This window comes from Cynoglossus semilaevis, chromosome 3 (assembly GCF_000523025.1).
Source record: "Cynoglossus semilaevis isolate Cse_v1.0 chromosome 3, Cse_v1.0, whole genome shotgun sequence".
In the NCBI taxonomy this organism is placed as follows: domain Eukaryota; kingdom Metazoa; phylum Chordata; class Actinopteri; order Pleuronectiformes; family Cynoglossidae; genus Cynoglossus; species Cynoglossus semilaevis.
In genome coordinates, this window is record NC_024309.1 from 13,372,561 (window position 1) to 13,398,445 (window position 25,885).

The 25,885-nt window shown below is 41.7% G+C and overlaps 2 protein-coding genes, 1 long non-coding RNA gene and 1 other non-coding gene across 10 annotated transcripts in view; 2 read left to right on the forward strand and 2 right to left on the reverse strand.

Annotated features, from left to right (window-relative positions):
* Window positions 1-33: 33 nt before the first annotated feature.
* LOC103377407 (actin cytoskeleton-regulatory complex protein PAN1-like) lies at window positions 34-4,952 on the reverse strand. 2 transcript variants are annotated; one of them, XM_008308213.3, is made up of 7 exons: window positions 2,865-4,312; window positions 2,520-2,626; window positions 2,296-2,429; window positions 2,035-2,180; window positions 1,774-1,932; window positions 1,186-1,687; window positions 34-674 (listed from the first exon to the last, which is right to left on the reverse strand). In XM_008308213.3, the coding sequence occupies exons 1-7, from the start codon at window positions 2,889-2,891 to the stop codon at window positions 538-540; spliced, it is 1,212 nt and encodes a 403-aa protein (XP_008306435.1). In that variant the 5' UTR covers window positions 2,892-4,312; the 3' UTR covers window positions 34-537. The 2 variants fall into 2 exon arrangements, with proteins under 2 accessions (XP_008306435.1, XP_008306436.1); XM_008308214.3 differs by lacking the exon at window positions 2,865-4,312 and adding an exon at window positions 4,348-4,952 and having other exon boundaries at window positions 35-674.
* Window positions 727-809, forward strand: trnal-uaa (transfer RNA leucine (anticodon UAA)). Its single transcript has one exon. It is a non-coding gene; the product is annotated as a tRNA-Leu (tRNA).
* Window positions 4,953-5,217: 265 nt separating the features above from the next.
* The window catches only part of slc4a2b (solute carrier family 4 member 2b), a 57,575-nt gene continuing 36,907 nt past the window's right edge, over window positions 5,218-25,885 (forward strand). For 2 of the 6 annotated variants that reach the window (XM_025054379.1, XM_025054383.1), the window contains exons 1-3: window positions 6,924-6,998; window positions 14,019-14,097; window positions 20,197-20,378. In XM_025054379.1, the coding sequence (XP_024910147.1) occupies window positions 20,319-20,378 (60 nt within the window). In that variant the 5' untranslated portion in view covers window positions 6,924-6,998; window positions 14,019-14,097; window positions 20,197-20,318. Of the gene's footprint in view, window positions 5,392-6,889; window positions 6,999-14,018; window positions 14,098-20,196; window positions 20,379-23,366; window positions 23,641-25,885 lie in introns of those variants that run through there. The other 4 variants (XM_025054380.1, XM_025054381.1, XM_025054382.1 and 1 more) reach the window with 4 other exon arrangements.
* LOC112486822 (uncharacterized) lies at window positions 14,017-15,130 on the reverse strand. The gene is made up of 2 exons (XR_003049315.1): window positions 14,833-15,130; window positions 14,017-14,595 (listed from the first exon to the last, which is right to left on the reverse strand). It is a non-coding gene; the product is annotated as an uncharacterized LOC112486822 (long non-coding RNA).

Genomic DNA, 25,885 nt, shown 5'->3' on the forward strand with positions numbered 1-25,885 from the left:
TCCTGAAAAAAATTTTTAAAAAAATCACCAGATGGCAACAAGACCAAATTCAAACCCTTTTCCTAAATCATTCCCACACCTTTGATGATGATCATTTCTGGATCTCTTCCACACAGACTGAACACTGTATCCCAACCACATACTCTGACAAACTTAAAGTCAGACCAGCTTTAAGCACTGGGAGAACCTGGCTCTGATTGGTGGAGCTCAGCCTGCTCTCTCCCTGTATGCTCTTTGTCTGACACAATCGGCCGTTCACCTACATGTTTCCTAATCCTTGTAATGCATGACACATGTTACTGGGACAGGCTCTCTAATGTCCCCTGCACTGGAAACTTATGCAACGTACAGTACATGAGTCAGCAGCACATAATGTGTCCCCGAGTCACACACACACACACACACACACACACATGACCTGAATAGCTAACGGTTTGGAAAAGACACAGTGAGAACAAGATAAAAATAGACAAAACAAAGTTTTCACCAGAATCCCGAGGTCAGCTGACTGTGTCACCGAAGGACAAAAACTTGTTTTTATGTAAACCCAGAGTCAGGAGCGCAGTACTGTACCGTACCGATCATGTTGAGTGGTTCGTACTCCTCTTCCTCCTCTGGATCAACCTCAATCCCTGCAGCCGCTTCTTCTGCAGCGACCAACCTCTGGCCACGTCCTGAGGGAAAACAACAACAGAGTCGTACAGTGACTACATGATGACATCATCAACCAGGATGGCCGAGAGGTTAAGGCGTTGGACTTAAGATCCAATGGACACATGTCCTCGTGGGTTCGATCCCCACTCCTGGTATTTTCCATCAGGAGGTCACTGAGGTCAACGGCTATTTTTAACACCATATATTTATATATTTTATCCCTTATTTTATGGATATATTGTCTAATGTGTTGACAGTTTCAGTCTGAAGACCTTTTGTTTTTTTGTTTAACCATTTTTGGAAATATGCAAATGAGAACACGCTCGTTCTGGTATCATTTAAAAAGATTTTTGTTTACTACACAAAACCATTTTCAGAAATATGCAAATGAGAAGACGCTCGTTCTGGTATCATTTAAAAAGATAATTGTGTCAGGACGACTGTAACAATGTCATGGATTTTTTTCTCATTGAAAACAATAACAAAATAAAACATTTCTCTTATTATTAGAGATGAAAATGAAAGACTGACCCCAGGAGTGTGATGGCCGAGACAGTGAAGGACCAGCCTCAGGAATCCCTGCATAATTTACTGCCTCCTCCCACAGACGGTTGGGTAGTGGAGGGGGAAGATGCATGTTCTGCCCTGCAGCATCTTCAGGAAGAGGAATGAAAACTGGAGGAGGAGCTGGAGGAGGAGGAGATTCTTCATTCTGTCCGACTGAAGGTGCTGGAGCTGCAGGACCTGGAGCTGCAGGACCTGGAGCTGCAGGACCTGGAGCTGCAGGACCTGGAGCATCCTGAGGCGTTTCTGGGGGAGTGGTCTGAATACATAGTGCAGCGTTAGGTGTTAGACCAAGGTCTCTCAGAGAGCAAGAGAGTTCTGTATTCCCGAAACGTTTCCGAGGGAAACCCTGGAGGAGAGAGAAGGAAGTCAGAGCGGGATGGCATCTGGAGATGTGCTCCATCACGCTGCACAGAGGGGCGTCGGCTGGGAAGCGCTCACGCATAGACTCGCCGGATGGCAGTCGAATCTGCGACAAAGACACAAAACACAAAAATCTGTGACTTGTCTCTTTCTTCTGCACAGCGCAAAAGAACGTGTCATCTGATGACATACCATGAGGATGCACTGATTGTCAACATTGGTCTTAATCGTTCCTCCAAGTCTTTGTCCTTGTCCACTGGGGGGAGACATTTCTGTGACGGTGCCCGTCTGTGATTTCTGCTGCTGGCTCTTACGATCTTCAGCTATTCGCTTTAACACTAATTCACGCTCCTGGTGGGAAAGAATATTGAAAGTTTTCTTTAAACAATCCAACATTTTCTGTCAACCTGGCCTTTCCAACCAGAGAAGTCCAGTCTGAATGACACGGCTCACCTGTTGCTTCTGTCTCCTCTCTGCTTTGGCCTCTTGAGCAAGACGTTGTCTTTCTTGCGCTTCAAAGTCACTAGTGTCTAATTTGAGGCGAGACTCGACAGTCAGGGGTTCAGGGGATGAGTTGTCAGACGGTGGTGATGGTAACGCTGTTAAATCCAGAAAAACACTAACATTCAGAAATGCTTCTGTGGTCAATCAACAAACAAAAGAGAAAACACAAAACTGTGAAGTAAAATCTAATGTACTACACAGCACCTCTACCTTCACTGGGAGATGTGAGCATGAATGACGTTGACGCTGCTTCTTTCGGGGGGTTGAATGCGGATATCGCTGACTCAGCAGACTGGTTGGACTTTTTGAGCAAACTGTGTCGTGGGTATTGACCCTGCAGGAGCCTGTTATTATAAAAGGACACATGTTTTACTAAAGTGCGATTCCTACAAAAAGAATGAAAAGAACAAATTGCGATTGTCAAAAGAAATCACCAATCAGCTGCATCAGGGACAGAGAAGTTCCCCGCCGCCACAGCTGCCTGGATCTGCTCCTCTGAAAAACCCATCTCACTGAGGATGAGGAATAACTCCCCAAAAGTCTGCGGAAAAAGAAAATCCACAGTCAGCAGAAATTAAAAAAAAGAAGGAAAATGGCATCCATCAAGAAGAGAACTACTAAGCAAATAAATCAAGTGGTTTCCAGTGACACTGCATTGATTTGGTTGACCTTTAAAACTGAATCTAGAATTTCATCTAAATATCAACGTCCCAGGTCGATATGAGCCACGTCACAACAAACAATCAACTTAAGCAAATATCACACTCTGGACGACCAACCTGATGAGAATCATGTGATGAGGCCATGATGTCGTTAGGTCCTCAGCAGACAAGCTACAGTTCCACAGACATTCTGCTGTTGTAACCAGTTGTCATTCTACTAAAACCATTTTCTGACTTTCATCTTTTTGTGGTTTTCTGTGGTAAGGCTGGATTGTGCCACAGATCAAAGGCAGTAGCCTAAATGCTAAGCATTTGTTTTGTTTTTGCTACAGAAAAGGAAGCAATGCACAAACTGCACCTGTTATTTCACTGATAACAGTCTCGGGATGATTCAACATGTGATTATCACCACACCCGAGTTTAGGTATGCCTTCATCATTTATGTCCTGCTCTCTGCTCTAACTGCTAATTGGAAACATGATTTTTTTTCAGTTTTCTTGTTCAATAGCTTTAGCTTTTAAATACTATTTTTTGTAAAAGCCATGATAATAAAAAAAAACAAAACACAAACAGTTACCGTTGTCTTACATTTATACAGCATGGCTCACAATGACCAGCACTTTTACTTTTCAAACTCTCATTCATTTCTAAGTGGCCCCTTAAGTTTCACTACTTTCTCAGAATAAAAACATGGATAAAGAAAGAAGTAAACAAATGTATGCTGAAAAAAAACCCACGAAGCTAAAGCTGCGCTGACGCTGCTATTATGTTGTTGTTGTTGTTGTGTGTGTTTACTGGAATCAAGATGTCAACAAGCTGGGTTAGCAGCATGCTAGGATTTAAGCAGCTAACAGCTAGTATCGGAGCCGATCCGTACCAGAAACCCGACGTTTTCTACGCATGTGCGACAGTGCGGCTACTCCAGTGTTGTGGAGACCAGACCTTTGAAATAAATAAAAAAATAAACGCATGTAACTTCAATCAGGAGAATTACGTTGGTGGACGTTCTTTAGCAAAATGTAAATCGCGTCAAATCATGCAAAAAACGGTACAAAACAAGGGGTCAGCATTTTCAAGAACGTATTGACAATGCAATGCACTTTGAATGTATGTAGGAATTTACAGGACTCAAGACCAGCTCATCACCACGTTTATTCAACTTTTATACAAAAAAGGGAAAAAGATAATGGCCATGTTAGAGCTAATGAAATTGAAATGAAGTATCGTGCCGTGAAATAACATTGCTGAGCATCTCAAGTTATGATTTTAACACTGTTACACATTAACTTTTAGCGATTCCACGCCATCTTTTTTTATATCTAATGGTAAACTCACGGCCTTGTCATACATTTGTTATCATTTACACACTGCTCCCCGGGCGCTTGACAATAAAGACTATAATAATAATAATTTTGAAACTCCAACTTAGTAACGGTACGTGAAAGCAGCACGAAGGCTCACGAAAACCTTTATTGCTGCACATGCGCAATACTATTCGGGTTTTCGGTAAGGATTTGGTAGCGTAACGCTAATGCTAGCTGGCTAACATCGTTATGCAGGACGTGTCACATAAAGATTAAGCAGCTGTGATGTGTCTTACCGTGGGAGCGGTAGAACTCATGACGTCGCTCCGATTTTTACTGCAAAGAAGAAAATGGCGATGTTACAGAATAACTTTGTTGACTTCACAATCGGCCCTGCGATGCTGCCTGCTAACATGCTAACGGCCGCACTAACCGTTCCCCCACACGCCCCGAGAGTGACAGAATGTCAACAACACGGCAGCCAATCACAACACTGGAGCACAGATCCAACCCAAACACACGTCCACTGACAGCGCTTGGAAACATCTCACCGAGCGGGAGTTTCTTAGTCATCGCTCTCAAGGCTCTCAAAATTCCAAATTTATCAAATAATAATATAATTTCACAGAAACTTTATTCTTTTGACATCGCCATTTTCCTACTCATAAATGGAAATTCTTGTACACACTAATATAATAGTGGAGGAGCCACATTTTTTAACAGATAAAGCCCGGCAGGATTTTTTTTATGTTTAGAGCAAGTGAACCTGCTAGCTTATACTAGCACAAGAATCCTCCCTCTGTGCCTCGTCACCCATTACTGGACCTTTGACACAAGGTGATGTGTATCATTGTGGTCTTAATCTATTCCTGTGGTTTTTAAAAATATATATTTTAAACAAATATACCCATCTGTCACGTCAAAATACACACATATAGTTACATATACATAATATATGTAACGAGTGACAATTAACAGCTTCAGTGTTTTATATCATTAATTTACTGTTAACTTTTGAAAAGAGAAAGGAAGGCAGAAGGATGGAAGGAAGATCGTACTAACTAAAGTCTGGGACCACAAATGGGTAAGACTAACCTATAAGAAAGAAAATAAAAGCTTTGATCCTTTAATCAATTTAACTTGAATAATCTTGCAGATATATTCTCATCATTCAACCTCCTGGAAGGACGAATTCACAGTGCAGCGGTTGACGAACACTGGGTGAAGGACAAAATGGAAAAAGGCTGAAATAGGAAACTGGCGAACTGACATTCCAGGAAGAAGAAGAATCCAGACAGAAGAGCTAAGATTATGGAACTCAACTTGTGGCTGCAGTTACAGTAAGTCTACGATAGAGGTCACCCGTGCGCAGCATATAGATTTTTTTTTCTACTGATAAAAGAAATGAAAAACTTTATTGACTCACACACGTTTCGAAGGACAAAGAATTGCAGCAGCTCCAGCCACTGAAAATACCGCAATGTTATAACTTGTTAGAATGAAGCAGTAACAAGGTAAAGAAAAAATATAATAGTCATTAATTAAACATAAACATAGTTTCTTTTGGTCTGAATACACCTGGTCATTTACCTGGTTTCACGTCAGCCTATAGAATAATAGTATACAAGATATATTGATATTAATATTAATAAGAAATTAAATTAATACGAAACCAAATATTTCTGTGTTTTATGTGTTTCTCAAGGATTCCAGGTAGAGAAGGATAGAAACAGAAGCAGAATTACCATTCTGTCAGTGTCAGACAATTCACTAGTTTATATGGAAAAGTGACTGATAAAACAGAACGAGGACAGTCTGGCTGTAATCCAAATGCTGCTTTCTTGGAGGGTTTATCTTGTTTTTCCAACCTTCACAACCCGAACACATCAACCTTGGCTTTTAATGAGTGTGATGTAAGTTCTGTGGTAATTTGCCAACAAATGAAAGTCGGGGGGGAACATTTGGTGGATCCTATGCAACCCAGAGAAGAATTCATAATGACCATGCCATAGAATCTCTCTGGCAGTGATGGAATAGTTGGTAGTGTGATTCTATTAATGTCCTGTAGTCTCGGCTGCAGACTTGGCTGCATCCTGCACAGCCTCAGCCTTTGTAGTCAATGCAGGTTTCACCCTAACCCAGAGTACAACACTGAAAGAGACATTTTTATCATTTTACCAACACATTAAATTCATGAACAATAATTTGTTGTCCTGTTAACCATCATGTCATTCTACAGAAAGAATTCACACAATTATATATTATTATAAACACAAAAATGCATATTTATACATGCAGGCGATGATTATTTCCAACATAGTAAATGTTACCTACAGTAACCTGAGGTAAAATTGCATTTTTGTACTTCAGTTCAAATTTTGCTTTTAATAAGTTACACTAAATGTCGCGGATTAATTAATATGTTGATTTATTTATTTTTAAACTACGCGCTGAAATAGCCGGCGGTCAAATAAGTGCGATAACAACGACGGAAATTTACTTTTTACTTTTTTTTTTCTAAAAATCAAATGCTCGTCATCAAATCGTCATCATAACGGAACGCGACCTTCTCTTCCTCTGGCGTACACTGGAATATGAATCATCACGTACGCAGGCGCAGCCACTTGTTTCTGAAGGAAGCTGCCGTAAATTGCTCCGAAATGAGCCGGGTTAAACCGGAATTGAAGTGTTGTTTTCTTAGCGAAAAAAAAATAATATCATCTCCATCAAAATTCAAAATGCGTATCATCACAACATATTATATGTAGGGATGTTTTTACAAATCATTGGATACTCTATACATGTCATACATTTTACGATTTCTACCGTAAACCGTCGTTTATCCGTGTCGACTTTTATTTTTAAATGTAGCCACCGGAAATGGCGGCATTTTTATTATTGCGTTTGACACCGGCAGGGCAAGTCATTCACAGAGAGAGTTTTTGAGGTGAGTACCACACCGGCGTGTTAATGAACCTATTAACTGTGTGTTTAAGTGAAACGTTTAACACTTGCTCTCCATAAAAATGGTCAAAGTCATGTTTTAAAAGCGTGTTTTCTCAGAGTAAGGCTCTCTTGTGTCCGTTGTCTCCTGTGAAGGGAAGCGCCAGGGATGACAGCCAATATGCCACACATGCATGTGCGTTCACAGCCGCTGCTGCTGCTGCTAAGGGATGACTTTGTCTTTGTTTCTCGGGTAGACACGATAAAAACTGTTTTTTAAATGGAAAAACCCTTTCTTTTCGACACACAGGTTTTGGTTCAAATGTTGACAATTACCGTTACTGCTCGTGACAAGAGCCACGGTGTGAAAGGTGATGTTCAAGGCTGCGGCAGAAAACAACTTATCTAATCAAATTTTCAAACAAAACAAAACCCTAAATAAAACATTCATCCATTTCCATGGAGAGCGGGAGTGGGTGCCGACGTTAGCTGGATTTATTTACCTCCAGTGTTAGGATTCTTTGCATGCAGGACGATTTTCTTTTTGCATGTTATTTGTTTCCCTGGCGTGTAGCGTGTACGTATAGTAGTCTCATTTACACCAGTCAAAACACCTGATAGCACCTCGGTTTGAACCGTTTCTTTTGAACAGTACAGAGTGTGGAATTTTACAGCATGTTCATGAGTCTTGACGCGTAAATTATTACAGGAATCAGACAGTTGTACTCACTTTTTCCAACTGTGGTCAGTGTATTTAGTGTTGGTGAGGTGAGAACATAAAAGGTGGATGTGTGCTATATTAAGTATTTTTATGTAGTAGTGACCAATAGCTGCGGTCCATCTCTGACCTACAGGTTCTACCAGGATGACTTTTTTTTTATTTTTAGATATAGGAACTGAAAATAAAGAATAAAATATGCACCACAGCTACCTCACAATCTTAGGAGCCTGCATCGCACTGAATTCAGCTTGCTTGCTGACAGCAAAACATCTGAATAGTGTGTTACACTGTCTGTTGTTGTCGTATTACTTGAACTTGAACTGAAGATCAACTATGCATTAACAAAATGGTGACTCTCACTGCAGTCACTACTTTTTTTCCATCTTGAGATGAAATGATGTCAGACGTCACTATGCACTGCCCTCTGCTGTTTTCTAAAAAAAAAAAAAAAAAACTAATTTCCAAATAGTAAAAAAAACAACCCACCACTGACGTTATGTTGTTTTGCCCTTAGCAGTCAAGCTAATGAGTCAGTCTGGGTGGACAAACATGGTCCCAAAGCGTCTGTGTTCTGCAGTGCTGCCAAAAGGTTTAGTGTTTGTTTAAAGGATGGTGACAAAGAAAATAGTTTGATTCTTTAATCTTGCTTGAATCAGCAACTTTATTTTACATAGAGGGAATTTAAGATTAAGAGCGCCATCTATTGACGTGTACCCTGTACCAAACTGTATCCCCTGTTTTGGGAAAGGTACCCTCCGTTTAGTGTTGTGTCACATGGCTAATGAGGTCACGTCCTCCAGCAGGATGGAGGAAGGATGTATCTCCTCTGCTGACTCACCACTATCATCTCCATGGTTATTAAAGGTTTTCTGAGGAGTGACAAAAAAACTGTTGAATAGCGTGAAGCGCAGGGGGGAAATATTCACTAACCTGTGGCACCGAAGATCAACAACACCTGATTATCCCTGAGCTCAGCGAGGACTCATTAGAAAACTGTAGATCTGAGCAGCTCACGCGGGAGGCGGGGTTTCAAACCCACCGTATGGATCATCTTATCTCGTCTGATTTGACTCTTTGGTCACGATTTGTTTTCGTCCGCCTCAGTGGAATTTGTCAAACAGACTTATTGTTATCGAAAGCGTAAATGGTAAAGCAGGACTCTCCACATTCCTGTTGCAAATTGCTTGGTCATGCAGAGAATTAAGGGGAAAAAAGGGCGAATAAGAAGTGCTTTTGTTCCTCCTTCAATCATAACCTCAGGGTTTTTCAGGTTAGTTTCACCTTCTCAGATAAACACCGTCATTCATGTCAGGCAGTTGTGTTCTTTTTTTTTTTCCTACCTTTAATCATTTTGTTGTTTGGTGGTGAGGGGGGTGTAGCTCAGCAGGTAGGGCAGTTGTTTGCACCCCGTGAGTTGTGGGTTCGATCCAGGTCTTGACAATTAACATGTAAATATTCATGGTCTTGGTTCATATTTGTGTTGCAGTAAAAACTCTGACCACTAGTTGATTGTGCAGGGACTGCATACATTTGCAAGTATTTCAGACTTTGATTTAAAGTCTTTTTTTTTTTGTTCCATATGAAGTTGAGCATATCGTGTGTTTTTTCTTTCAACGCACTCATTTCCATGCATGTAAATGCAACACGGTTGCCTTCATGGTATTAAATACTGAGTGGTGGTGAGCAGTTTCTTCCTATTTTGGATGTGAGCACAATGGACAGGCTTTTTATTAGCAGCCTCTTCATTCCCTCTGCACCCCAGGGACAGGTGCTGTGTTAGGCCTCGGCACAGCCGCTGCTGCTGCTGCTGCTGCTTCTCTGCCGCTGTGGACGTCTGTCCCTTTGGCACTTCAGCTCCAGTGTCTCCCATGGCACAGAGGGGGATAAAGATGGGCATAGATTACCTCCATTTGCAGCTGTTAGCTCTGTGTGTCCGTGTGGAGTGACATAACACGGCAACACTAACGTGCCGGACTCGGTGAGGTGGGCCGTGCACTGGGCTGTGACCAGACCAGGAGGCTGAGGGAGACGTCAGCATGTTGAAAGGGTTGAAAGACTCAGGACGTGGCCGGGTGACTTCTTACCCACTGAGCTATTTCAGGCCAAAAAAAAAACCGCTCCGAGGCAACAGAGGCAGAGCTATCAGCACACACCACAGCCTGATGCCTGGAGAGAGCTGCAGAGAGGTGCACGTACACCACCAGGTCACTGCTGGCATCACAGGGAATACGAAACTGTGATAAAACAGGACTGTGTTCTGCTGGGTTTCCTTCCAATGTTCCACATCAATGTGGCGTACAGAGCGGCTAACCTGGTGGAATATAGAGACGTTAAAGAATGACAGGAACTTAGAAAGAAAGAAAGTTTACCAGTTGTGTTAACTTTTAAGATAAAAAGCTAGGAAAAAACCAAAAGTCGGATGTTGTAGAGGGCGGGCATGTTATTTAAAAATAATGAATCGGTGTTTATTTTATGCTGTTGTTGAAATTTTCCCATCTTTTTTATCGGCATAGTTTGTACAGTGGAGATCAAGACGTAGATTTCCTGGATTGGCCTCAGAAATGATTTATTAAAGTCAAAGTTTGTGCAAAAAGAAATCATCATTAAAGACGTTTTGTTTTGCAGTTTGAGAGGATTTATGGAATTTGTTTTGCTTGATGTTGTTGGTGTTGTTTAATGGATCAAATGACCCGAAGGATTTATGTGGCGCGTAATTAACCCATAATTTCATTTTGAATGTAAAAATCTGTTGAGGGTGAATTTACTCCACCGCTGTTAAATTTTGCCAAAGCTAATTTATGTCAAGTTTCACACTGCTGCAAAGCTAATTTATGTCAAGTTTCACACGGCAGCTGCCAAAGGACGGCGTCTCACTGGTTTTATGTGTTGGTCACGGCTGAGACAAATCCACCATCGCCATCATCCACGCATGAATGCATGAGATCACACCTCGTTATAAAGTTGACCACAGCATGTAATACTGTTACCGGCATATTGTCAGGATGGAGGGAAAAAAAAAAACCCAACCTCTGAGAGCAAAATCAATTTTCGCTGTTTCTTTAAGACGTGCATGTGACTCCGTAGTAAAGCCAACATCCCAGAGGACACACATTTATAAAAATGCACTCTCACACACACACACTCACACACACAGAGTCTGGATACTGTTGCAGCTCTAAGCTGACTTGGAATGCAGCTCTTATTTGGCGAAACTTGTTTAGGAGTCACAAGACTGTTCATTGTTTGCTCCTGAACACAATCATTCCGGCGGCTTCTACTACTTTGGGCTGGATGATTGGTCCAATGGGGTTGAGCCTTTGTTTAATTAACGTTACAGAGACGTTAAAACCTGCAGATTTTACCAGGTGTAGAGTTTATGGGCTGTGTAAGAGAGAAGGGTGTAGCGGTAAAATGTTCCGATATAATAATAGTAATTCAAATTTCAACATGGTGGTAAAAATGCAAATAGGAATTTGGTTATTCCCTAAAAGCCTGTAGCATAGCCTGAGGTCATAATCCACCATATGAAACCTTTGAAGTTGTGCTCGGCTATAATAGGACAGGCCAGAGGGTCACCTGGGGTCAAGTACCAAATAATAAAAGTCTTGGTCTCATCCTTGGGATTCAAACAAAAATGTAAAATATGTGGAACCTGTTGGTAGAAGGTGGTTGCAAAGTTTTTTCTGGGAAGTCTCTCTGGTAAAGTTTTTAATACCTGTGGTGTGGAAGGTGTGGGGGGAGGAGTCTGGGGGGCAGAGGGGTCGCAGGACTGGTTGACCATGTTGCTACCAAATGGCAACTGGGTTGATTTGGCTACGCCACAAGTTTCACAACCACGGTCATAGTTTAGACAGTGAATATCCATCAAAGTTGGAGTAGCTAACTAGTAGCTAGCTCCGGTGTCTGTACCAGGACTGTTGTAGCTAACGTTAGCTCCGGTGTCTGTACCAGGACTGTTGTAGCTAACGTTAGCTCTGGTGTCTGTACCAGGACTGTTGTAGCTAACGTTAGCTCTGTGCTAGCAGCACTACATTTCCCATCAACGCTGTTACTTTCAGTCTACTTTCTACTAAAAGCTCCACTTTTAAACCCAAATAGCAATGTCCATTTTTTTTATACACAGTCTCTAGATGAACTAGAGTGAAAACGTCTGAGCTAAAGATGCTGCGTCTGCACTCTCACAAAAAGTCATTACGTGTTAACAATTAAAGCTGTGTTTTTGCTTTGCCGCTGTCCTATTGGCTCAGACTGAACATCTTGTTCATGTACATAAACCCCTCTAAGAACATGCTGTTTTGAGATTAATCCAACCACAGTGACAGCAGTGACTTTGTGTTTTTTTTTAAATGAATTCTCTTTGTTGAAGATGCTCCTGCGTTTCCTCGAGCTCAGATTACACTGACCTAACGTGACACAGAATTCCAACTCCACTGACTCAGTCTCTGGGCCCGGCAGAATATTTGGTTTGAGATTTTCTTTTGCTTGCATTCAGTGATAAGTCGTCTTTTGTGTGACACTCCCTTTTTACCAGGTCCTGTGTGTTGCAACAGGAAGTTGTGTCACCGATGTACCGTACATTAAAATAGGTTTTCCAAATGGGGAAATGTGTGTAATCGTCATGTGTTTTAACCATCATGCAACAGTTTTTTGCTCAGTTTAAATGTGGACCGTAGATGTGTGTTATCTGTAGATGCTACGCGTCAGTGTGAAGGTAATGTCCATCTGTCTTTGATACTCCCTGCTGACCGCTTCAGGGCGTGTCCTCTTTGTCATCCCTTATCTGCTGGGCTTGTCTCTAAGTTAATGTTCAACTTTAAATCAAAATTATTTAGAAAACGATGATATACATATAATTTTCTTCATTGTAACTTTTGAGCCACTCTGGGGTGAAATATAAATTGAAGTTTTTGCAAATAGCATGAAAAATAGATCTGTTTGATCAGGGGTAAAAAAAAAATCAACACAGTGATTATTTGGTCAGTATTGACATCATGATTATTTATTTATCATCATTACTCATTGACACTGAAAACACATTGATTGTATTGAACACAAACCACAGCAAACATGATAAGTTCCTTGACAAACTGTTGAACTTTCTTCAAAAATAATTGAAAATAAATTATTAAAATACTGTAAAATAAAAAACCCACTATAAATGAAATACTAAAAATACATAAACACAGAAGTAAAACCAGTTATACTGACTCATAGTAGTAAAAAGAAATGTTTTTCCCAAAGCACAATCAAAATTACATTAATTTAGCCACATTTAGCTTAAGATTAACCTTAAGAAAAGTTAAAGCTGAGATAAAGGGGTTTGTTTTTTTAACTGACAGAGAACTAAGAGTCTGATTAAAATTAGCCGGGGATTTCCCCAGCGTTAGTTTAAAATAGCCAGGATTTGGAAACATAGAGGACAGAATTACTCAAAGTTTTACAGGGAGCACAAAAAAAAAAACCAAGAAAGATGAATAATATAGTTGAAATAATTCTGTTTTTATCTTTCTATCTGTGCTGATAATGACACAGAGTTTTGGTGAAGTTTTCTGGTCTTCTACTTCATGGACAGTTGTGTTTATTATTCTCTTGAACAGCTGATTTCCTGTGAAGCTAAAGTGCTGATAATGACACAGAGTTTTGGGGAAGTTTTCATGGATTTGTGATTATTATTCTATTGAACAGCTGATTTCCTGTGAAGCTAATTTCCCATAAAAATTGTCTAAATATTTAGACGTTGTTGGGTTAAATTTCTAAGGTATGTTTAAATACTTTAATGACAAATATTAGTCCAAAGCCATTGTTCGGAGACATATTGACACTGACTGGCAAAACATTAGCTAAAAATATTAGTGCGTCTTCACAACTTCTTATTGGACGTCTTTGGTTTCAGGTTGAGATCTTGGTTGCGTTGGCATAAGGTTAGAATTCTGCATCCTGCCAAGGAGTGTCAATACAAATATAGATATATGTGTGTGTGTGTGTGTGTGTGCATGAGTTTGTGTGTAAGTGAGTAAGACGGACAGATTTGTGTGTGTCTGGCCTGTGACTCAGGACTGAGTTGGTCCTCAGGAGTCACATGGTTCCTTGTCAGCAGTCTGGAGGAGGAAACATAATCCCGTGGAGGAAGGTTGCAGTTATCAGTTGGCCCACGCTGGTGTGAGAACTCACTGGGCTGCGCCGGAGGTTGGACAACACACGCTGCGTCGACGTGCACACGCCTCGCCGCTAACTCTCTCCTCTTTTGTCTCCCTATCTCTCTCCCTTCTCCCTCTGTTTGTTTTTGCCCTGCACTCTGATCAGCCCCGGGTCGCTCCTGACAGCAGAGTTCAGAATTGCACTACCATGTCTGCGGTGGCTTCTCTGCAGTAAGCACACAAAGGTATGTGCTTTTTTTTTTTTTTTTTTTTTTTTTTTCATTACATTCTCAGTTTGCTGTAAAAAATAACTGGTGAATCATTAACTTTTTTTTAATTTTTTTTTTATGTTTTGCTCCTGAGCTCAGCTGCTGTAGCGTAGGTCAGGTCAGAGATTATGAGTCTTCACTCTTCACAGTCGACTTGAATGAGCAGTTGAGTGGACATTTGTAGCCATGGAAAGATGATGTGTAAACAAGTGCTGCTCAGTTACAGGTTGCAGGGCAGAAAGAAAAAAACAGAACCAAAAAAAGCTGAGTTGCAGCAGCAGCAGTAGCAGCAGCCTGTGCTCTTCTCTGTTATAAATGTGCTGTTGAACAAACAGTCGACAGCCAACGGTCGCTTAGAAATGCACTCCAGTACAACACAGTTATGTAGTGCACGATGTTTGTCAAAGGTGTAAGGTTATGTAATCAATGCAGGTTGTCCAGTTTAGGACATTTGTTTTTTACAACACTTCTCACCTGGAGTAGAAGAAAAAATACAAGAAAAAATGTAAAAAACTAAAAATTAGCTCATACCTAGCAAAAAAAAACTGGCCAACACTGATGTAGCTAATTTTTTAAGCTGCGAAATAGTTGTTAAAGAAAAAAAAAACACAAAAAAACGTGTACTACTGTAAAACTGTAGACAAAATGAATGACTGATGCTAGAGCCCAATGAATTTGGATGAAAATGAAATTGTCTCATTTTGAGCCAACCTGAAACAAATCCAACCGCCACCGTTGACTGAAGGACACGATCGTCTTCTCTTAAACCACGTTTCCCAACTCAAATGTTTTCTGAACGCCGGCGTTACATTTCCAGCTCGTGCACGTCCATCATGTGTACACGTTTAGGCAGTGTAAGGCAGCGGTTCGTGACGTTCCTGCGCGTCGTTCCGCTCAGATGTATAAATTCCTGCAGTCCTCGCTCAGTCACATGACAGCACTCCTCTGTGACCGTTGTCTCTTTGATAATGCAAACAGAAGTCAAACAGAAGTGACTTTCATTTCCAAACGCACGCTATTGATGAAACCCTAAACTGGTCGTGTCATCTGTGTAAACACAGGCCTGGCTGCTGCTCAGTGTCTGGACCTGGATTTGTCCTCTTTTCGTCTGTGTGTTTTTAATGGGCTGCTTTTAAAAATAGATTTATAATTTTAGAGCTCGTGCTTCAAAAAGATGAAACATCTACATGAAGAGTTTGGCAACTGAAGCTCGGTCGGTCAGTTTGTCTCTGGCCGAGCCTCAGTTTCAGGCTGTCGTTGGGAGTTTGACTCCGTCCAGTCATGTGACTGTCCCTCTATCTAGTTAAGGTTGGGATTTTTAACCTTTTTTTTCTATATTTAACCCAAAAGGTCACATCTGATTATAGGACAAATACGTTTACATCCTGTAAACAAAAAAACCCCACTAAAGCCTATCTTGTGTTTAACATTAAAGTGATAACTCCAGGTCTGTCACAGCTTAAAAAAAACGTTTAGTTCGATGCGTCACCAGCAAATTACTCCGAACTCTGACCTCATGTCTCTTCAGATCTGTTCGATCTGTTACCTTTTTAAAAATATCAACAGTTTCCTTTAAACTGAAATTTCCTTTAAAAAAAAAGACCATGATGTGAAAAAATGTTAACTGCAAAAAGTAATTTCAGACAACAATCTATTCTGAATATCCAATAATTCCACCGCCCGTTCACTCGCAAAACACGTGTTGTCATTTGAAAACACTGCAGGAAATAGTTTTCATTTTAACCAAAGCACCTCCAGCTTAAAATACCACTTTAAATCCCACATGCTGTGTGTGTGTGTGTCTGTGTGCGGGGGGGGCTTCAACCTCAGGTCAGTGGCCCTTCTGTTGTCGACTGACAGTCTGAGTGTCTCCATCATTTGCGTTAGTCGTGAATAAAAACAGGTGAGAAACACTGACCTCTACCTGCCGGTTTTTGTTCTTTCTCTTCCAGCGTTTTGTTTCAGAATGTGGATTAATGTTTAATTAATCCTCAACTAACCTAAATCTGACCGCTCTACAAAATACCATTAATAAAGTCATCTGGCTGAGACCAACAGGAGGGGGGGGGGTTTCTATGATATTACTTGAGGGGCTATAAAGAGTGCGTTACGTGCAGTCAGCTGTTACGTTGTTTGATTTTCATCTCTATTTTTAGATGTGTGATGGGTACAAACCTCCACATCGCTGCGGCGGTGTTTGTTTGTGACGGTGTCTTTGGACGAGCTGGTTCCACACTGTCCACGCTGTATTACTGCTGCTCCGGTGATTTCCCCTGATGTAGGGACAGCAGCTACTGCCACCTACAGGGCACATTTTCCACTAGTTGCAGCATTCCAAAGACATTGACAAAGACTCTAAAATGAGAACTCAAGTTTTCAACTCGAAAGGCCTCACCCATATCTTACACATTTCACGAGTTTACAGGAGGAATCTGATGCAATGTTTTGACCTTTCGACCTTGTGGGCGTCCGACAGCACCTCAGCAGGATGTGTTGGTTTTCAGAACTTCTTAAAGTCTCATTTATTCTACAACAAGTTGATAACGGTAGATTGTGGAAGACGGAGTCTTTCTTTTTTTTTTTTCCATTTTCCGTTCCTTCTGATGAGTCAAGTCCTCAACAATATCTTCTTGTTCCTGTTTTCAATTTGACTTCCTCTCTGTAGGGATGTCTTCCCATTTGTGGTTGGCACTAAATCCAGTATGGAAATCTTACATACTGTTTGTGAGGTACTGACTCTGGAGAGACAGAATTTCATCCCGTCCTCAGTCTCAGCACTCATTCACAGACTACACAATGAACAATCGGCTCCTTTTTTTCCCCTCGTTCCTCTGATTGTACCTGAGCGCAGACAAAGCGTTTTCACCACCTTGTGTGGGATCAAGGTGCCCACACGGGCGGTTGTAGTTGGACTTATTGTTTTCTTCTGATCATGATTGTTATCCTAACGGTATTATTACAGACCTGCGATCAGGTGGATAAGCCGGTTCCCATGGTTTTAGCTCAGGATCCCAGAGTTCTGTAACTCTATCCCTGTGTAGTCGGCCCTGCCTCTTCCACAGTTTCGGGCTCTAGGTTTACTGAGAAAATAATCTTGAAGAACGCGGAGCTACCGGTGGGTTCTGCCCTTTATCAGAGTTCCTGATGTGGTGGAACAGCTGACGGTGTGTCATCGTTGTTTGGCGCGTCGATAAGCAGTTTCTTCCAAAGAAATCGACAGCGTTTTCACGGCTGAGGTCCAGGGTTTCTGAGAAGGTTCACGTCTTTGTTTCACACACACACACGTATGAAGCTTCTGGATCTTTCTGCCTTTTTCTTCCCGTCCTCTGTTGCTGATCGTTCTGTTCTAAAACATACCTAGAAGTCTCTCCTTGTCAACAAGGTCATTGACGTGATACTGGTCGCAGAAACGGAGAGTCTCCGACCAAAGTGAAGGTCACGTAAGATAGACTGGACGAAGGTTGGCTTTCCAAGAATTCTTCACAATTTTTTGATTGGATTTTTGACAACCATCTTGATCTTTTTTTCCCATAAATTACACAAAATAAATGGCATTTTGGGAACATTTTAAAAAATATTATCACAAAAGTAATGTTATAAAAATAATTAAAATAATAAAACAATTTTTTGGCACATAATTTTCAAGCAAAATAGGGGGAAAAAAAGATTCTAAAACTCGAACACAAACGTAATTCTCTGTATAAAACCATTTTTTTGACACATTTTCAAGCAAAATATGATTCTAAAAACTCGAACACAAACGTAATTCTCTGGACTGGGTTGATCTCATTAGTTTCGTTCTTCTTATCATTTTATGAACTTCTCTTAATAAAGATTGTCTAATGTTGTATTGTTTCACAGACCACGTCCAGACGGCGACACGTGCGGCTGCTTATCAAAGGGTCCTCTGCACAGTAGCACTGCTTTATCTGACGCTTATCTCACTAATGGTTAATGACCTTGAGTGGCCGTCAGGAAGCTGCAGCGCGGCTTCAACTGTCGGAGCGCTCCTGTGTTTGGAGGAGGTGGTCAGACAGGTGGTCAGACGGGTGGTCACGCTCCTGCTTCTGGTTGTAGTTCTGAGCAGCTTCGACTGCAGTTGTGTTTATGACCATGGGTTGGCGTCCGAGGTCTTGAATGTTCTCGTACGTTCTTGATGACGCCTCGCTGTGATCACATGTCACAGGCGGTGAGCGGTGCGCTGACTTCAGCTGACTTTTGCACTTCAGGTTTTTTTGAAGCTCAGATCTGCGGCTGAAGTGCTGACTTGTACTTTGTTTTATATTTTTTGTCTCTCTCAGCATGTTTGCCATATTGACCACTGTGTTTGTTAGAGAGATTTGTCAACAACAAAAATATAGGCATTCAGTAGCAGTGATGTAGTGAAGAAACGGTCGCTTTGTTCTTTGTTCTCACTCACAGCTTCTGCCTTTTTATTGGAAATGTATGAAACTCCCCTGTTGCAAAACAAACAAATGTTGTAAAATCTTGACTTTACAAATTACTGGACAGCCTTCAACACTATTGTTATTTTAGGCTTTAAACTTCTAAAAGTTTAGAGGTTTCTAGCAGCCAGTTTGCCTGTTCGCTAACTCAATGGTTTAAAGCTAGCACGTAGCTTCTTCAGACGGATGTCATGAACTAGAGGTCGATCAGCGGTTGTGCTTTTTATTAACTTATATCGACCCAAATATGAATTTTATGTTAAGTTGGATCTTTTATTTTGCAGTCGCCCCCTGGTGGCTCAGTGCTCCTTTCTCCTCCAGTGTTTGCGTGCAGCTCAAAGCATTTCCATGTCTAAATACGTTGTTAATGACTGAGAGCACGAGTATCTGGGCAGTATGACATTGAATACAGCTTCCATACTTAATACTAGGTCTGACCTCCTCTTTGTGTACTTTGTGTACTCTGTGTTTATGGCAGTAATGAGCCCCAGTCTGCACTTCACCCACCTTCACCTCCTGTTTGTTGCAGGATGTTTTTTTTCCTTCCACCAGTTTTACCTTCGCTCACTCCCTTTGGTCACGACTTTGTCTGAAGGTCAAAAATGTTCAGTTGTTTTGTTGTTCACAGTGGGTTCAAAGCCGAGCGGCCAATCGCACGAAAGATTACAGGCTGTTGTTAAGTGAAAGGCTTAACCTTTTAAGTTTGGACCTTTGACCTTACTCCCAGAAAACTGCCAGGATATTTAATTTCAGGATTTTTCCCATCTTTAGTGAAACCTAAAATGTCTTAGTCCAACGGTTCCCAAAAGTTTTTTGGGCTGCACCCCCACTTCTATATCCCAGCTGTGTTGATGCACCCCCCCCCAATTCCCAAGACCTTTGAGAAAAAAAAGAGAACACACAAATAAACAGCCGACATATATTTATTAATTAAAATGTCAGCATTTGATTGTATATTTTATTTTTTTATTGTTTGGAAAAACTCCAAAACACTCCAAATTGCTGTTCATTTTCATCTTGTGCACCCCCTAGTGGCAGCTCGCACACCCTCAGGGGGTTTAAGTCAATTAAAAACAAATTGTGAAACTCCATAAAACATCAGAAATGATGTGGTTTACACTAATGGATTCTCAAGCTGAAGGCTTAAATATAAGTGTTTTTTTTTTACATTTTTTGACAGTTCCCTGAAGATTTTGTGTCACAACTGACTTGTTTGTAAATCGACAGTAAGAGAACTTCCTGTAGTTTATTTATTATTGTTGTAATTTTTAAAAAAAATGTATTTACTGTGATTTCTGTGAGTGGCTGTTGGGTTTTAGTTATTGTTTTAAATCACGTAAAAAAAAGACTAGTGGGGAAAAACGAGTGGTTTCACTCCATGAACGTAAGAATGTCCCACAGATAAGGATGTTGTCTGAGGGTTTAAAGGCCTTCACTGCTGCACCAGTGAACAGTGAAGGCCTTGTTGTTGCCCTGAACTCCAGTGGGCCAATAATGCACTGTATCCTTATGTCGGTCCTCGGTGGTTATTCCTCACATTCAGATATTACTGGCCTGCAGCTGTGTCTCTGACCTCCGTGTGCACTAATAACTTCTGGATTTGTGTCTCTCTGTGTGTGTGTGCCTCCAGGTTATGCTGCCCAAAAGCTGTCTGAGTCCCAGTGAGAAAGAGAAGGGCTAAAGTCGCACAGATCCACAGCAGCGTTTCCACGTCCTCCCCAGCAGCAGCAGCAGCGCCTCCACTGCGGAGCCATGAGCAACCCCAGCGCTTCCAAAAAGATCACAGACGCCGTGGAAGCGGTTATTCAGAGCGTAAGTGAATCTGAGTCTGTCCACGGCCGCCTGATAAATGACACGGCGTTCACTGTAAACGTTAGGTTACAGTCCTTTGATGTACCGAGACGACGGGTTCTGCCTCGCTCCAAAACGTTCAGTTAAGACAAATTCATGGTGTCGTGCTGCGTCAGCCGTCTCCGTCCTCTCTGACATTACACTCTGTGTGTGTGTGTGTGTTTTGGACGTCCTAGTCCTGGCCCGTCTGCAGACAAGTGTACTTCACGGCGTCCGTGATGAAACAGTACGTGTTCGTGCAGAAGTATTAAAAGAGACAGAGGCAGCTAAAAAAAAAAAAAGTGCAGCTCGTGTTAAAATCCTCTCAGGCTCCAGACTGAAAACGTTGGAATTTGGAGACATTTGTGAGTCAGTGAAACCAAATTATATAACCAGGAGCAGCAGTCAGACTTGAGATTTGTCCACTGGTTATTTTCTCCCTGGATACAGTCCTTAAAAAATATAATTTATGTCTCTTTTCTATTTTTTTTTCTAGCTAACTCTTAGCTGCTCCTAAGCTTACCAACACATAAATCTTAGACTTTCAGCTATGAATTGTTTATTAAATAATTCCATCGTGACTATTAATGATTATTATTCAGTTTTCTTTGGTTTTTAGTCAAACTATTTGGACCAGTTTATTTTTATATGACAGCGATTTTAAGTTTTGTTTTTGGCTAGTTTTCACCAACTCTTAGTCGGTTCTTAGCTAAAATTAAGCTAATGTTTTATTGAATTTAAAAACTTTATTAAACTACATTTTTAGCTTGGAGCTATTTCCAGCTTTTGGCTGCTTCTAAGCTAACATTTAGTTAATGTTTTAGTTACCTTCCTTGGCTAACTACTAGGTATTTTAAAAATAATTTCAGTTGTTTTGGTTTTTTTTAGCTTTTTGAACCTGGCTTTTCTTGACGTCTTACTCATAGCTGTTTCACTATTTTTGGACATCAGAAGAATTCAAAGCCTCCACGATAAGACTTTCAAGGACAAATTCCAAATTTTTTTAGGGCGTTCTGCTTTTATTGCCGACCGACGTCTGACCTTTATCTGCCATTTTCATTCATTTGAGGAAGAACGTCGGGCGTTCCACATCTAAAACACGTTTCCTTCCTTTTTTTCTTTGAGCTGGCAGGGGTGAAAACAATAAAAATAATACTGGCACTGTGTAAAATAACAAAACACAATTACATGAACGCTGGTGGAACTGATGTGATAAACACGACTGGCCAAAGGAACACGACATTCTTTTCCACAAATTCATCTCAGCGTCTCTAAATGTGCTAAAGCAGAGAATATCAGACGTTTTAAAGTAAAATAAACCTAATTCTGAATTTCGTATCACACCGCCAACACTTTCTACATGTGATCAATTCCCAGGATAGTATTCCAGGAAGAGGGAAGGATTCTGTCTTGGTTTATTGATTCACTCACTTCTCTGAGCGTATCATGTTCTTTTAGCACTTTTCCATATTTGTCTGCGTTCCTTCTCTTGATTTTTGTCTGGAGGTCGTCAGGCGGGGGCATAACCGAGTGAACGACGCTGCTCGGAGACACTGTCAATTCAACGTGGTTCCTCGTTAGTAGTACTGTTTGGACAGATGGTTAAAAAAACATGTTTTTATTTCCCAATCTCTGCTCGTGGTTGTGAACGCAGCAGCGTTTACAGTTCAGCAGATGGAGGAAATGGCTTTCCCTTAGTGTTGCACTTTTTTGTCAGTGTTCTGTCAACTTCTTCCTTTTCTACTCCTTCACAAACGCGTGCGTCCACAGAGACAACACTGGTTGGATACACACAACATACCGTCTGTCCCAGTTTGAAACCTAATCCCAGCAGCCCGGGCCTAGAATGCAGGGCATTTAGGAGGAGAATGTGGCCCAGTGTGTTGCCACCATCGAGAAATTCTGTCTTCTCATCCACTTGTTTGATGTTAGTTAGTTTACTTCACGAATTATTATCAATTCTTGTTGGGGTTCGGGTTTAAACCGAGGACCAGATGTGTTTCTAGACACCCTGTGAGTCCCAGGGACCATGGAGGCCCTCCTGTCCATAATAATCATGGAGGGACCATGAAGGCCCTCCTGTCCATAATAATCATGGACCGATGTCAGCCGTCTCTCGGGGCCCCTTCCAGCCCGGGGTCCTAGCCAAATGCCTGTGTTTCCCTGTTACCAATCCACTGTCGAAGACCCCTCTATATGGAAAACCACAAACACCACGTTTAAATATTTAAGCAAAGGAAATTAAATTCAGCTTTTTCTAGGACAGTGAAGGCATCACTGCCATAACTTTCACCTGTGTTCTGTGAGGTAGGGTCAGCACCAGCAGCCCACGCCGTACATCCCCCTCCCCTCACTACATAACGGGTATAAATGTGAAAGACAATAGGGTCAACTGTGGGTCAGTGGACTGGGTCGTCCTACAGCTAGAAGGTCAGGGATCTGGTTGCATGCCAATGTGCTCTTTGGGATGAAATCCATCACACACTTGTGAGATGGCGAGACATAATTGTCCCTCGTCCGTCTCTTATTTTCCTTGACGGCGATGAAGTGGAAAACTGAGGGAACACCGCGTCCAGCCCGGTGCAGAATATGGAGCGGAGACCTTTAGCGTGACCCGTCTTTAACTTTGTCCACCTTGAACTATAATGAGGAGTTAAATTACATGCTGGAGGACCGGGGCCGGCTCATGTCTTTATGGTTAATTATAGCCAGAATCACAGACGGTGTCATTAATCTGAGTGGACGAGAGAGCGCCGCCGCTCTGCTGAACCAGACGGTCCACGTTGGTGGCGTGAGGATCGGGAACCCGAGTGCAGATAAAAAAAAAAGAAAGTGTTTGCTGTGCGACTAGTCCTCTGCAACGATTGGCCCCGTCCTCTCCCCGTCCTCTTGCCTTCAACGCCATCTGGTTAATGATTGTCTTCCTGACAGTGTGTGTGTGTGTGTCTGTGGGCGTGCACGTGCGCGGTCAGGGAGCGTTCAGATCCTCCTGTTTAGATTTTTAAGAGCTTACATTGTGTAACAGTGTGGATCGACGTCTTCTTCCCACCCCGGACCGTCTTGTCTTGATCATGTGACTCAGGGGTGTAGTGAAAAAAAGGAAACGGTTTCAAAGAGGCCGACACTTTAGAAAAGGAAACACGTTTTTTTTTTCTTCTTCTTTCTTTTAATTCAAAAGTAGCAGCTGTTTTTCTTTATTTAATATACTGAGTTTGATTTGATGGACTTTCTGTTTGACCTGAAGGTGAGTTTGTTCAGTTGTAGTATAAGAATCAGTGTGTGTGTGCGTGTGTGTGTGTGTGTGTGATGACGACCTCTTACCATCCCCACTCATTTCACTCTAAACCACCTGTCTGAAAAAGGGAACGTTCTGAGTCACACGTGTGTAAACCCACTCTGCGTCTGTGGGTAAATTTAACCTCTGCACGAACTCCACCGCTGGTTAATGTTCAGTCCACTTCTTCACCTCCTTTAGACGCACGCTACCGCGGCGACGGCTCATTGAACCTCGCCGTTGTTATTAGAAAGCCCAGGTAATAATTACAGCCCAGTGCTAATCGTGTCGGCCGGGGATGACGACACGTTTCTGTAGAAAAGGAAAGGCGCGAGGGCAGTTTATCTATTAAATTAGAGCAAAGATGAAGAAGGAGCGGCCGAGCTGATCGTAGCTGTCGAGCTGTTTACCACCTGTCGAACGCTTCAGTTTAGCACAAAGGGTTTAAACAAACGATGTAAACATCAGTTAAATGAGTGACCTATAGAGAAGTCCATGAGGGGAGTGTGGGGGGGTCTGTCCTTTGGAACCAACGCCTCGTTGTTTTTCTTAGTTATGGTAAACAGTTTAAACATTTGACAATTATTACACAAGTTTTATCGAGAAAGAAAAATATTAAAATTGTTAAAACCTCTTGGAAATCGAGAAGAAAATACTGTGAAGAAAAAAGAAAAGAAAAAATGTAATATATATAAATATAAACATGTAATATATTTGAACGATTGACCATTCTTTTGGTGCATTAAAGTACAAAGACAGGGACAAATACCTGAAGTCTTCTAAACCACCAGGAGACATCGTTTTGATGACTCAGATTTAATTGTGTGGACTTCCATCTTAAATTTGATGTTTCTTCACCAAAGAAGCAGAAACAGAAACGTGAGACTCACCTCAGACTTGAGGTTCGGTGACTCGATGGCGACCGGGGCTTATTTCAGCTGTCGACTAATGTGTTGTTGACGTTTGTTTTGAATTACAGTCTGGATCGTTTCTGGAAAATAAGGACGGCATCTGAGACGGGGATGAGGTTGTTTACAGGCAGCGGGGGGGTGAGGGGGGTCAGGGGGGGTTACTGTAAGGAGGCTGAGCTGAAGTTGTGGGAGGGGGCGAGGTTAGAGGTGAATTTAGAAACTGTGACAGTGAGATGTTTGAGATGGAGTTCCCCGTCTGTAGGAAATGGAAAGAAAGCCTGTGTTGAAGGAGGATAGAGTGGGAAGAAGTTGTCACATTCATTCTGTGGTTTGGTTGTCAGGAGGACAGAGTGAGAAGAAGTGGTCACATTCATTCTGTGGTTTGGTTGTCTTCTCTTCAAAAATGATCTGATCTTAACAGGAAGTTTTATGGAACCGATTGATGAAGAGTTGAAGATGATGAAATGTATTGACGTATTTGACGTATTTTCGTTGGGGATGAATCAGCACCGATTTCATCACGTAGTAAACTGGAGGAACACATGTAGGCCAGATCAGCCAATCAGAGCTCAGTTTGCTGTCAACATTGAGACACTTCTGTTGTCTGTGTTTTCTGTGTTTGCAGCTGCTTCCCTCTCTGCGTTTATTTATTTAATGAATTAATTTATTGAATTATTCTTTTGCCTCAAGTACACATTTCCTTGTTTATGAGTCGGTGCCCGTTCACGTTGTTCCTGTAACTGTCACGGTCATGAACTCTCAGACAGGAAGTTCCTCTGACGTCTATTTTTGGCAGGAATTCTCTTCCTCAATAAACCAGAAGTTAATCAGCAGCCGGGCATCTCGGCTGTAAATAAAAACCACGCAGAGAAAGCTTTGTGAGAGAAGCTGTGCAGAACGTAGCAGAACATCATGGGAGTGCAGAGCTCGCGCTACATAAACAGGAAGTAGAAATATGACAATAAATATCTGGTGGAAGGTCGGGTTATAAAAACCAAGATTCATGTTCTACATGTGCCGACTCTGCTCAACACCACACTGAGATCCTTAGAACATTCCCAGCCTTCCACACCCCCTCTCCTCTGCTCCGATGCTGACTTTGTGGGATTTGAGCCTCGTGCAGGACCCCCCCCACACTGCCCCCCCGTCCACGATCATGTGACTGTAGTGTGAATAACACAGACGCTGCACAATGTGCACGTGAACACGGCCAACATGTTGTTGATTTATTTCTACTTGGAGAGTTTTTAGATCTTAACAACACAAAGCAGAGATGATGTTTTTATTTTTAGGAGGAGGAGGGG

What these genes read in the sequence shown, in the direction of transcription:
- LOC103377407 (XM_008308213.3), bottom strand. Translation starts at nt 2,891, where the DNA reads ATGGCCTCATCACATGATTCTCATCAG. An exon ending in GCTCACATCTCCCAGTGAAG is followed by an intron (nt 2,181 to 2,295) that starts GTAGAGGTGCTG and finishes TGGATTTAACAG; the next exon opens with CGTTACCATCACCACCGTCT. An exon ending in AGAGGAGACAGAAGCAACAG is followed by an intron (nt 1,933 to 2,034) that starts GTGAGCCGTGTC and finishes CTTTCCCACCAG; the next exon opens with GAGCGTGAATTAGTGTTAAA.